This window comes from Podarcis pityusensis, assembly GCF_964106645.2.
Source record: "Podarcis pityusensis genome assembly, chromosome: 4".
NCBI lineage: Eukaryota > Metazoa > Chordata > Lepidosauria > Squamata > Lacertidae > Podarcis > Podarcis pityusensis.
In genome coordinates, this window is record NC_138027.1 from 69416898 (window position 1) to 69430826 (window position 13929).

A 13929-nucleotide genomic window follows, 5' to 3' on the forward strand; every position below is an offset into this window, starting at 1 on the left:
TTAATTTTTACTGTTGGGGAGGGGAGGTACTTGTGGGATTTCGTGCCTCAGGCGTCAAAATAACTCAATACTTGTGGGTGTGTCATAGCTGTCAACGTTTTCCCTTTTTTTAAAGGAAATTCCCTTATTCCGAATAGGATTCCTCGGAAGAAAAGGGAAAAGTTGACAGCTATGGTTTGTGTGTGTGTGTGTGGGGGGGGGGATCATTTGGCGCTCCACCTCAGGCAGCCCAACTTCCCCTCAGACCCTCATCCCTTCGAGCCTTTGCCCCTTTGCCCGCGCGCTGCACTTGGCAAAGGTGCTCCGTCAGGTGTTTTGCGCGCGACAGATGCACGATTCCCGCCCGCCCGCCTGCCTGGAGAGGGGCGCCCGTCTTCGCGGGAGCTTCGCAACGCTTCAGCCCATGCCGTGTGCAGCACGGCAGAAAGTTCTTCACCCGAAGCCTCCCGCCTTTTCCACAACGCCAAGCCCCCTCCCCGCCCGCCCGCCCCACAACCCATTCCCTCGCTTCAGCAGCACCGCCGCTCGCGCGACCTGCCCGCGGTCAGACACCCCGCCCCCTCCCGCCGCGCTGCCACTCAGGCCTCCCGCAGCCAATCGCGCCGCCTTCTGTCACCCCTCTCCCCACCCCCTCCTGGGAGTGAGGGGAGGGCGGTGAGCTCGGCGGAGTCTGGCGGGGGGTTGAAGAGAGTTGGATGGTTGAACTTTTTCTCTCGCGCCCCCCCTCCCCTCCTCGCCGAGTTTGCTCCGCGCGCCGAGGCTGCCTCGTCTCGCCTCCTTTCGCCTCAGTGGCGCACCGAGAGCGTCCTGAAGGCGGCTGCTGTCGGGGCTTCGCCGCTCCTCCTCCTCCCGCGCTTCCTTCTCGCCGGCGCGCGTTATACACAAAGCCATGGGGTTTCAGGAGCCCGGCGTGCCTTTGACCCTTCTCCTCTGGATTACGGCTTCTTCCTGGGGCTGCCTGCCCGGAGTGGCGGCCGGCGGCGCTGCTGCTGCCTCCGCAGCCGCCGCTGCAGGAGAGGCGGCTCGCAGGCAGGACGACTCCTTCTCGGCGGCCAGCGTCTACGGAGCGAGGTGCACCTCCAGGTGCCTCAGTCTGCAGATCACGCGCATCTCCGCCTTCTTCAAGCATTTCCAGGTACGGGCGGCGGCGGAGGGAAAGCGAGAAGCTTCCCGGGCGGGCAGGGCGAAGCCTCTCTCCCTCCGCAGAGACTTGGTTCGCACCTGGCTTGCTCCAACTCGCGCGCTCCTCTCCGTGGGAAGGAAGCGCGAGGCTGAGCGGCTTCAGCCGTGAGAGAGGGAGCGGGAGGAAGGGGACGAGGGGACGTGAGGGGTCGCGGGCGGCACCTGCGCGCAAGGCTGAGGAGCCTCCTTCGCGTTTTACGCGAGTCCCGTGGAACGCGGCGGGATTTGCTCCCCGGGAGACACGCGTAAAACTGGAGGAGGTGGGGGGGGGGCCTCGGGAGGCGTTAAGCGCAGTGAGCGGAGAGCGGCAGTTGCCCCCCCTCCCGATTACTTATTTACACAAACCCAAGGGTCACACAGACATACACGTCTCTGTGATTCTATGGGAGAAGTGGATTCGTGTTTGCATTGACCATAGAACCAGAAGGTGGTCAGTTACTCCGGATCAAGCCACGCCGATCTTGAAGTGGGGCGATAGGGGTGCCTGGTCTGACAGGGCGATCGCCGAACCTCTGAAAGCAGATTATTTACTCCTTAACAGTCATCGCAACCCCACTAGCAACTCACACAATTAAAAAATAAATAAATAAGGGCTGACGTCCCCTTTCCTTTCCGCGATGCCTGTTCACGTGTGGGACATATTTCCCATCTAGGTTAGTACAGTAATTGTTATTTTACCCGAGTGCTCAACGAGGTCTCTATTCTTTCTAGTGAGTGCGAGTAACTAGAGAGAGGTGGTTATTCTGGATTCACCAACCCATGATAAAAGTTTGTGGTTTCCAGTTAGCTTCTTTCTTACTGGAAAGCGTTATGGCATGTCTATATTGCTTGACTCCTGAAATTGCTGAAAAGGTAGAAGAAGGTACACAGAGGAATCCCTCCCTTGTCCAATAAAACATTCAGTTCATTCTTACTGGACCCTTTCAGTACAAGCCTGCGAGTGTCTGCATGTGTGAATGAGAGAGAGTCCTGGTAGATGCTGAAGTTGTTCTTACACTTCGCTGTGGCTGAATGCAGCCCTGCATTCTACAGTTGTGTCTTTGCAATAAGGCTCGCAACCGGTTTGCTAGTTTGATTGGCCAAGGACAGTTTAGCACCCAAGCTGCTTGATTCTACTGAAATCACGGGCTTTAGATGTTCCAGCCTGCCTAACGCAGCATAGGGTTGGGCTGTAAGTTCAGAAAACAGGGCTCTTTGAAAAAGGTGACCCCTGAAGGCAGGGAGGGAAGAAGTTAATTTCTTATGTGGATCTCTGCAGGTGTCCCATTTACTTTGCATTTCTTTCTCTGGCAGTTATTTTGATAGCACAGAGTGTGTAATGTAGCTTCTGTGCTTCCTGCCAAAGGCAATGTGCTGGAGCAATTTTCCCTGATCACTCACGTGCAGATCGTGTTTTGATTTTGCCTGGAAAAAGAAGCAGGAGACGATAATGGCTCAATTTCCCACCAGTGCTTTTGACTCCAAAAGCAACTGAATGGGGGTGGTGATGTGATAATCAATAACTGTATTTTCTGTTACCTACCCTAAGCATTTTTGCAGCATATAGTATCTTGTTTCTTATGTATGCATGCCTTTAAAAAGTAGGCACATTTGATGGTACTGTGTTTTAGGTTGACATTCTGATAGTATGAAGTGGTAAGATGATGGGACCATAAGCTACTTTATATTCAGAATTCATGTGTGTTGGGGAATAGTTTTTCCTTCAGTAAAGGTTTTCTTGATTTTCATTGTTTCAGAAATTCATTTATATAAATGTTCATTGTCAGACCAGAAGAAAAAAGATACAGCAAAACATCCCTCTATACTGCCTCTTAGAATATGGATGTTACATGCAACCATGGTTTTATTGTGCAGAATTACAAAAACCTCGTACAGAATAGGTACTGGTTTCCTGAGTGAGAGGGTTATTTTTGTAGCCTTCTGATCTGGTTTTTAAAAAAAAATTAAAAGAAAAAAATAAATTCAGGCTTTTCCTGCCATCACTTTCTATGCTTAAACTACAGTTACTCTAAAAATCCAGATGAGCACAACCTCTGTGATCATGTGAGGCTAGCAGCACAAGCCTTTATCTTGGCACCTACTCAGAAGTAAGTCTCATTATGCCCAATGAGGCTTCTTCTTATGTAATAGAATATAGGACTGTGGCCTAATTGTACTTTCCCCCCAGTCCAAAGCTTGCTATCTAAATGCGCATCTGCGTCTCACAATTATATTCCTTGGACCTTTGAACCTTGCTTCTTGTATGGGTATGCATGAATCTATTAGTGTTGTTTAGTTCTTCTTCACTTCCTGGCAATTCACACCATGGAACAGAATCATCCAGGTATCTGTTCTGCCAGTGCAGCTTGCATGAGTAGTTCTGGGATAACCAAGGCAGGGATAAAGGGCACCTTGTTTAACAAGGAGGCTATTTGTGTGCATCTCTTGCTTATTGCAAGCGTTCAATCAACAGCGTGGGAAGCTGCCGGGTGGGAGGGATACAGTGTGTCCCCTAAGGCTACAATCCTATGTCCAGTTAAGTGTGCTTAAGCCTTGTTGAAATAAATAGGATGTGGGTGTGTTACAGGGTACAGAGTTGTAGTCTAGTTGTAGAGGGCACCTGCTGTTACATTTATACAGATGTGGCCTCTCCAGATTCTACAACAGAACATAGCATATCTTGTGCCACAGAGTTCTACTTTCATCAATTTGAGTAGATTTTATTTCAAAGATAAGAGCAAGCTGGCTACTGGTAACTCCAATATGGACATATTTATCATATCCATAAGTTCTTCATTTTAAAATTCAGCACATATTGCTGACACAGTGACTCAGGAACTCTGATAAATTAAAAGACTCTTGATACATCACGGTTGCTTGGTTTTTAAACAAACCCACTTTAATTACTTTCTCTGTTCACATGTGCTGTATCCACTTTGTGGGGAGGAGAGTGTAATAACTGGAGTGAGCAGAGATAAGTTCCTGTGCTCATTTTGAAGGGTTTGGAGGAAAGCTATTGTATATAAAAATATGATTGAGCCTTGCTAACTGGTGGCAGGGAACATCAACATTTGTAGAGTACCGTATTTTTCGCCCTATAGGACGCACTTTTTCCCCTCCACAAATGAAGGGGAAATGTGGGTGCGTCCTATGGCATGAATACAGGCTTTCGCTGAAACCTGGAGAGTGAGAGGCTCTCGCTCTCCAGGCTTCAGGAAGCTCTGCGCAAGCCGCGTCGGCCTCCGGAGGGTCGCGCAGAGCTGCCTGCGCTCCCGGGCTCCGTGCAGCTCTGCGCGACCCTCGGGCGCCCGGCGCCAAGCTGCGTGGCTCCCTAGGCTTGCGGACAGCAGGCTGTTCTGGGGGCTGGGGTAGGGGGAAGCTCGGGCTTCCCCCGCGCCAGCCCCGTGCCGGCGGGGGGGGGGGGAATAAACTTTTTTTCTTTATTTCCCCCCCAAAAAAACTAGGTGCGTCCTATAGGGCGGTGCGTCTTATGGGGCGAAAAATACGGTATTTCTCGATGAGCTAAGCTCTCACATTAAATACATGCATAGCACAATGTATATATGATTACTTATATTCCATGAAGTAGACAAGAATTACAATACAGACTAGTCAGCAAAGATATGACATGAGAGTACTCTCACTTATTACCTGTGACTAAATCCTGCTGACTCAATGGGAGATCGTATTAAGCAAATGTATATTGTATAGGATTGACTGCACCTATTTGTATTGGTGCATTCTGTAGCACACTTCTAAAGGCTGAAGTAGACTTTGGTCCATTAAAGTTTATGCCATAGTGAGTTTTTTTAAGGCTATAAAATGCTACAAGACCTTATGGTTCTTACTAAAGAATGGTTATGAAAGGTGCTATTCATCTACTTTTGCATTTTTTTTTCCTTTTTGCATTCATGGGAGAGATATCCAATGTTAGTCCTACTCAGAGGAGATGTAATGAAATCAGTGGGTCTGCTTCTATTACTCTTAGTTTTCATTCACTTTCGTGTTTTCATTTATTCTTTACTTGGTTGTTGAGACCTAGAAACAGAATAAGATCTGAACCATGAACTGAATGAATTATAATAATTTCCCAGCATCCCATTTGCAAGTGAAAACTAACACATTCACTTTTTAGACAAGCTCTTCACTTGAATGCAGAATGTATGTATGATTATTCCAAAGCACAGCAAAGCAAGACAAATAAAAGCAAATCCAGACTAGATGATGAAAAAGTAAAGAGATAGAGCTTGATTGTCATCCTTACTATTATCCTATGGAGCACTTGGACTTCACATTCAAGGAACAATCTGTGGTAGGGCAAGAACATTTCATCTGTCTATGAAAATGCCTACTTTGGTAGGCAATGTATTATTCTTCACCCAGGTGAACCAGAAAGAAGAAGAATCAGAAGTGCACTCTGTTGTTTCAAGAATGCAGGGTGTATAGAGCATGCGCGCACCCCCCCCACACACTGTAACCCATCTGCATTCATGATTAGTATAGGTAAGTATTGATTAGATAAAGATACACTGGATAAAAATCCAAACCAAAAACTGCCTTCTATGAACATGTCTTTTCTTCAGGAGATATATCAAAAGCTGGAAATTGTTAAACCCAGTTAATTATCCTGAAAAGGGATTAGTTACCCCCCTTTTTTTTACTGTTGTCAGTTGGTTGTAACTCTTTTTGTTTTACAGTTTCACTGGCTAAAGAAAGCAATTTACACCAGCCAGTTCTTAGTGAAAGGCCTTTTTATGTGCGTGCTTTCTTGGCATGATTTCTTTCTGAAGTAAAAACTGCTGACAGAATGCACATTGCCAAACAATAGTGATTACATTTTAATTAGCTGGGGTGAAATAAGCTGCAAATTACTCAGTTAGGACTTAATAACTGGTTGGTCTCCCCCCCCCCCCATGTAAATCAATTGCAAATCAGTGGCTTTAATCCTAACCTGTGAAAGAAAAATTCAATCCATCTAAATTATAGGGGATTAAATACTTCTAAAACTTGAAGCAGTGGTAACATACAAAAGGCAAAGTGATCTTGTTAATAAAGGTTAAACTTTCTGTTCTCTTTTAATTGAGAAAAGAGAGGAAGTGAAGAGGGATATGGCAAACATAACATTGTCCTTACTACTTGGGATATACAGGTGATGTCCAGGTCAAGCAGGTGTGGTCAGCATTGTTCTGTCATGAAAACAAAGGTAACTTTGCACTGTTACTTTACCATAGCCAATTCAGAAGGACATTTAAAGTGTAAATGATGCTGCAGTACAATAATCCATTACCTGTCTTCAGACTTTAAAAGGAGTGAAAACTGCTATAGCTTGAACAGCAGACCAATTGTCTTATAGCAAGAAATACAAGACTTGCATGTTTCGTCCTAAGATATCTCTGATTCATCTGCACCAGTCTTTGATTTACTGTATGGAGACATTGCTTTGATGGCAGTTACTAAGCTGGTCTCAAAGGAAGTAAAGTAGGTTAAATGATGCTTTTTACTGGGCCACAATCTGTAGGGAATAGTATGCAAGCTTTGGAGTTTTGTCAGAGCTGTTTTTTTTTAAATAGTTCCATACATACACACTTTTTCTCTACATAAAATGCTCCGGAGGAATGGGATTGAACTGTTCGTGTGTTCTGTAATTGGTAAAAAAAGGATAGTGCAACTCAAGTAGTAAAATACCCCTGTGCACTTGTGAATAGCAATAGATGTGTGGCGCTGCAGGGCGGAGTATGGCAGATTACAGTTGGGAGAAAACATAGCTAAATCTTTGTTGCGTGAAGACGGAAATAGGTCGTGTTCTATTGTATTAGACATCCACATTGTGCAGAGGATTTCAGAAACTTCTGTGCACCTTGTATGGTCCAGTTGTTGTTCACATTCAGTTAGGTAGTTGGCATTGGGTGAAGGAGAATTGGGTAATTTCCCCTCTCAGTCCTGAAGCTCACTAGGAAATCTGAGGCCCAACCTGTGGAAGAAAGTTGTTCTGAGGCTAAAGTGGGATAATAATCTCCATGTGTGCCATTTTGAGCTCCTTGGAGAAAGATCAGGATTTGAGATACAGTGGTACCTCGGGTTACATACGCTTCAGGTTACATACGCTTCAGGTTACAGACTCCGCTAACCCAGAAATAGTGCTTCAGGTTAAGAACTTTGCTTCAGGATAAGAACAGAATACAAGGCTATTAAGAACACAGCCATAGCCATAGTTTTCAGCCATAGTTGTTGAAATTGAGTCTCTTCTAAGATGTGAATGGCTCGTACTCTTCTTTAGGGGGTGAGATAAAACCAGGGGTCATCAAGCCTTACTGGGCATGGGGTGGATCACTCCCGCGGAGATCCTCCATGGGCTGAACTAGCGCAGCATCTGCACATGTCTACTGCATCGGAAATTGCTTCTGTGCATGCTCAGACGCTGAAAATCACGGCTGCACAGATGCGATTTCTGGTGCCTGGGCATGCGCAGAAGCAATTTCCAGAGCTGCAGAAGAGAGTCCCCACGCCATGCTGTGCTGGTTTAGCGCAGCGTGTGGGGGACTCACCGAGCGGGCAACTTGGTTCGGGGGCGGCTCATGGGCCAGTTAAGTGACCCTCATGGTTGCCGACCTCTGGATAAAACTTCTTAATCCCTGCTTGGCTGTGAACCATATTGTGGTTTTTCTTGTGTCTAATGACTCCATATATCATTTTTGTATCATACACTTCATAATTTGCTATAATCTTGGGAGCATGGCAATGAAATTCTAATTTGGATTGAGCTGCCTGGTTCTCTGTCATGCATGAAAACTGCACCAACTGTAGAGAAGCTTAAAGACACAAGGTACTTTGGCGCAACAGAACTTTCTGGTTTTGTGGTTGGATGTTGTGTGTTCTTAGTGGTGTTGTTGCTGCTGCTGTTCTACAGCACTTTTAGCTTTTGGGGGAAAATATTATAGAAATATCTTAATAAATGAAATAAAAGAGGGGTGTGTGGGTGTGTTTCTTAACTTTTAACAACTCGTTAATGTTTTCCTGTGTAATCTCTCCAAGTAGGCCCAAGACAGTAAAAAAAAGCCTTGAAGGGAAGCAATGAAAAGGGAAATGGACAAGCAACATACCTGCATTTCATTCTTAGTGTTTTCATTGCTTATGTAAATGTAGTCACTCTGGCAAGAATTACTATTTCACTTCCTGCCATGTATAGATCTCTGTAACTGTGTAACTGTGATATGCTTAGTGGTATCCATATGTAACTTAACCAGTGTCATTGGTAGAGAATCAGACTCTTAATCTCAGGGCCATAGCTTTGAGCCACACATTGGGCAAAAGATCCCTGGATTGCAGGGGGCTGGACTAGATGACCCTTGTGGTCCCTTCCAACCCTACAATTCTAGAAAAATTTAGTTCGCTACATGGAAAAATTACTACACTTTATCCACATGTTCTAGATCAGGGATGGGCAGCCTGTGGCCTTCTGGATGTTGCTAAGCTATAAATCACACCATCCCTGACCATTGGCTATGCTGGCTGAGGCTGATTGTAATTGGAGCCCAACAACAGCCCAGCAACAGCTGGAGGGCCATAGGTTCTCCACCCCTGTTTTAGACAAATGGAAAAGTCTGTGTGTCTGTCTAGAAGAGATGCCTCTGGAGAACCTTCAGATTTCAGTATATTAGGCTTTTATATGAATCTCTAGAGCCATGTAGTCTGCAGAGCATTGCTTATAATGTGATAAAATAGGAGAGACAGTATTCTTAGCCCATATGCACAGGTGTGATCCAGTTCCTATTCCTGTGTTCTTTATTCCATTAGAGGAAAACCAGACTTTTTGAGAGTGGCAAAGTGCAGATGGATAGACATAGGCAGAAGAATGCTACCTAATAAATTACATTGTGTGTTATGTTGATTAAGTGCTAGACATGCAGATGTTTCCATATAGAGTTTAGTTGTGTAGGTGGATTTCAAGGTTCTGGAGATAATCCAAAATAGATTTCTAAGATGAAACCTTGGATATTTAAACTTGTTTGTTTAGGACAGACATCAGGGAATCCCTGACTGACGAATGTGAATTTGCTTCTTAGTATTTTTTGGAAATTCCATACCTCCCTTGAATCTCATTTGTGTGTTATTTTTTTCATTTTGTGTTGATGCTCATTGGGAGTCTGCGTAAGCTTTTACAAGAATGATCTTGGAAAAAGCAAACTTACAGAAGATAATAATTTCACTTGCAAGTGAACCTTGATGTGCCATTCCAAAATGTATGCATGTATTTATGTTTATTTCAACATATACCCCTTAATATCGTAGTTTCTAAGTGGTGTACAATATATTTTACAAAAGAGACACCCTAGATGAAATCAGTCAAAATGAATCATAAAACTGAATAACATGTAAAGTGCCTGCTCATATTTATTTCAACAATGCATTGTGACTAAGGCTTCACTTCTTCAAACAAATTTTTAGGACGCAGAGTGGAATCTGGACCTGCACAGTACTACATCAGAATAGGTACTTAAATTCTCCCATGTTTATGTGAATTTGGGTGAAGAACTGGGAGTGGTCAAGCTGTAGAGGGAGACTATTTCAGGGGGGAAATAAATACTTTATGAATATATGAAACTAAAAAGGTAAAGGTACCCTTGACCATTAGGTCCAGTCGCGGATGACTCTGGGGTTGTGCGCTCATCTCGCTCTGTAGGCCGAGGGAGCCAGCGTTTGTCCACGGACAGCTTCCGGATCATGTGGCCAGCATAACTAAGCTGCTTCTGGCAAACCAGAGTAGCACATGGAAACGCCGTTTACCTTCCCGCTGAAACAGTACCTATTTACTGTATCTACTTGCACTTTGATGTGCTTTCGAACTGCTAGATGGGCAGGAGCTGGGACTGAACAACGGGGGCTCACCCCGTTGCAGGGATTCGAACTGCCGACCTTCTGATCGGCAAGCCCTAGGCTCTGTGGTTTAGACCACAGTGCCACCCGCGTCCCTCAATGAAGCTATCTTATATCAAATTAGACCTTCCAACCTAATATTGCCTGCTCTGACTAGCAGTGGGCTCCCAGGGTATTTTTCAGCCCTACTACCTGAATCCTTTTCAATGGAGAAGCCAAGGACTTAACCTGGGAACTTCTACATGCATGTTCTCTACCACTGAGGGGGTGTGTGTGTTTGCAGGTGTGTATAGTATGTATGTATGTGTACATGACTAAAGGACTTCTCTGAGCTGGAAGTCCTTTTAGCACTTTTATGGCATGTACCACACTACTCATGTGCTATATGTAAGATGCAGTTGCAACTATGAAAATTGTAGCCTTGTTTTGAGATAGTCTTGGCCAGTGTTTCAAGGTAGTTTGAGGTAGTAATGATAAATGCAATCGTTAGCTTTGTGCTCCCTTGTGCAAGGGAATGGGTTGCATTCTGTTGGGATCCTTGGTGCCCTAAACGATGCAGAAGAATTAAACACTTTATATTCTTATACTGTAAATCAGGAATCCCCAACCTGTGGCCCTCCAGATGTTTTGCACAACACTTCCCACCATCCCTGACCACTGGTCCTGTTAGCTAGGGATCATGGGAGTTGTAGGCCAAAACATCTGGAGGGCTACAGGTTGAGGATGCCTGTTTTTTAAAGTTCTCATAAAATGAGGGAGAGTGCCATTTCCATGATATCATTTATCTGTATTCTATTTTTCTTTTTCTTCTTTCACCACATTTCTGGTATTGAATGAAAGGCAGTTTTCCTAAAAAAAGGATAACAACTTTGGTCAGCCCTCATGGCCCTTCACTTCATCAAATCTGGCCCTCTTTGAAAAAAGTTTGGACACCACTGACTTAAGGGTTTGGAAGGGCATTAAAAAGGTGCTAAATGAACGGTGAACGATATTGAATGTCACAATTGCATTGTGGTATAATTCTACATCTAATATACATATGCTAATTGAAAAATAGTAATTTATTTATTTATCTGGAACATTTGTACCCTACTCTTCCACCAAAAAGGTCTCCCAGAGTGGCTTAAAGGTAAAGGTAAAGGGACCCCTGACCTTAGGTCCAGTCGTGGATGACTCTGGGGTTGCAGCGCTCATCTTGCTTTACTGGCCGAGGAAGCCGGCGTACAGTTTCCGGGTCATGTGGCCAGCATGACTAAGCCACTTCTGGTGAACCAGAGCAGCGCACGGGAACACCGTGAGTGGTACCTATTTATCTACCTGCACTTTGACGTGCTTTCGAACTGCTAGATTAGCAGGAGCTGGGACCGAACAATGGGAGCTCACCCCTTCGTGGGGATTCGAACTGCTGACCTTCCGATCAGCAAGCCCTAGGCTCTGTGGTTCAGACCACAGCACCACCAGTGTCCCTCCCAAAGTGGCTTACATACAATCAAATAGGATAAGACAGGTCCCTGCCCACAGCCTTACAATTTAAAAATCCACGGCACACAAGGCAAAGGGACAGGGAGGGAAGGGGGGGAATGTCACAATTTTCCTTGCCCTGATTTCCTCTTGTTGAGCATGGATGTCTGGAGTAGGGAAGCCTATATGTACATGTATGTCCTGTGTGATGAATCTGTCAAGGAAGCTAGGGAGAAGGACCATTCAAGAATTATTCAGCCATTTAAGTTCTAAGCTTGCATTCTGAAGTGGTACCAACCAAGCACATATAGTAACTTTATTGCCAGGAAAGGTAAGAATGGAGGGACACTGTTAGATTGGCATTTTATTGGGCATGAATAGTTCTTATATAAATCAATTCCTCCAAGACACTTTCTGATAATTATACCATGTGTTTTTAATTTGGTTCATCCACCAAAAAATAGCCTTAAATGCATGAAATGCATCAGTATTGTTCATCATTTGTATGTGCAATAAATATCTCTACCTACCTTTGTGCTTTAGCTCAAGATTTAGATGCTCTACCTTTTCCATTTGCAGCGATCAATTTTGTCAAATACCATCAAATCATCACATGCCTGCAAAAAGCATACTTCATGATCTTGCAATTTAAATCTTTGTCCTTGGGCACTGTGATGAAACAAAATAGATGAGAAGAAGGTTGCTTCTTGTTCAAAAGGGTTTTCTTCCATATTCCCGAAGATAGATTTTCTGTCATTCTTGGTTATGAAAAGAAAGGTATTGGAAAAGAACTTGAATGAATTTTTAAACTACTTGCACATTGCCCGGAGGCCTGTAGATATACCACATATGCATCTGTGGGCAGTAACACTGTTGTGGATTTGGCTGGCTTCATCATGGTGAATGAGTGGCTAGGGCCTTTGTTTTCTCAGGGTTATGTTTTTAATGACTGTGGATGGTCCCCTGAATGGGCAATTTATTTTACAGGATTAGGGTCTCAGACCAGTGCTTTCCAGAGTTTGTGCATGAGTGAGCTGAGTGGCTGGAGCTAGCTGAAAGTGAGAGAGACCTGCACAAGTTGCTTTCTGATGTTTGCATATAAAAGTATATAATTTGGGATTTGCAACAATATTCCTCTTGCATAAACAGAAGTGTTCTTGAAACAGAAACCTATAGCACTGCAGGGCAGGGAGGAGAAAGATTTTAGGAGGAGGAAAATGTACACATTTGTCTCTTCCCACACTTCTGAAGTCTTTCCTGTTGTGCTATGTCAGGGATGAGGATGTTGGATTTCACTTGCATCAGCCCACAGACAGTGGCGGAGCTTCATGCTCTGGCACCGGAGGGGGGTGGGGGTGGGGTGGAGAGCAGGTGGGGGCATGGCTGGCATGCGTCCCAGGGGCATGGTGCGCCGCCTGCAGGGGTGTGACGCATGTCCTGGGGGCATGACGTGTGTCCTGGGGGCATGACGTGCCATCTGCGGGGGCGTGGTGCCCAGAATGGGGGGGGGGGGGAGCCGTGATGGCACCCCACTGGGATCGCGCTGCCGGGGACAGTGCGCTCCCTTCGCACGCCTCCGCCAATGCCCATAGATAGCATGACCAATGGTCATGAATGACTGTAGTCCAGTAATATAGGACGACAGATTTCACATCCTTGTGCTAACTACTGCTAAAGTGCTCAGATTCAGGGGCAGAAAACTTAATAGCTATGTAAAGAGATAGGAGTTCCCTGAATTTGCAGAAGCTAGTACTTTTTCTGACAGTGGCCCATTTCACAGCCAAAGTGATACGCATACCAACTTTGGTATTAGAAGGAATGTGGGGGCACAACACTTGCTTGCATGTTCCATAGCTGTATCTAGATATATATTTGGTGTTCATTTGAAAGTCTCATTCCTCATTTTGAAAGAAGTGGAAAAAGACTTACATGGGTGGTTAAAGTTTGATTAAACCACAGAGACCTCAGAAAGTAAAATAATGGCATGAGTGATAATTGGCTTGTAAATCTTACTCCCATTTTGGCTATACATACTAAATAATTTTGCAGGCAAGCAACTTTTGTAGGCTGTTTTAATTTAGTGGTGCCAACTTGAATAAAATATTGGGGGATCAGGTAAGCCCCACTCCACAAGACGCAGTACATGCACACCATTTGAATGGCAATGCCCATAAACTTCGGTGGGGCAGCCCCCTCAATATTTTATTGGGGGAAGCTGAAGGAACCTTGGCCCCTAGAAGTTGGCTCCTATGACCTCCTGCCAGTTTTCATTTATTGCACTTTACATAAAAAGTTAAAATGCACCCATATTGTGAACAGAAATATTTTCAGAAGGAGGGGGGGATAGAAAATGGGAAATTCACTCTAAATGTAACAAAAAGCTAGTCTTCTATTATATTGCTTATAATACTAAGAATTAGAAGACAGCAATGA

At 44.8% G+C, this 13929-nt stretch overlaps 1 protein-coding gene across 1 annotated transcript in view; it reads left to right on the plus strand.

Annotated features, from left to right (window-relative positions):
• The first annotated feature begins 626 nt into the window (after nt 1-626).
• The window catches only part of ANOS1 (anosmin 1), a 91243-nt gene continuing 77940 nt past the window's right edge, over nt 627-13929 (plus strand). Inside the window, exon 1 of the mRNA XM_081001337.1 lies at nt 627-1135. Coding sequence (XP_080857463.1) covers nt 890-1135 — 246 coding nt within the window. The 5' untranslated portion in view covers nt 627-889. The remainder of the gene's footprint in view (nt 1136-13929) is intronic.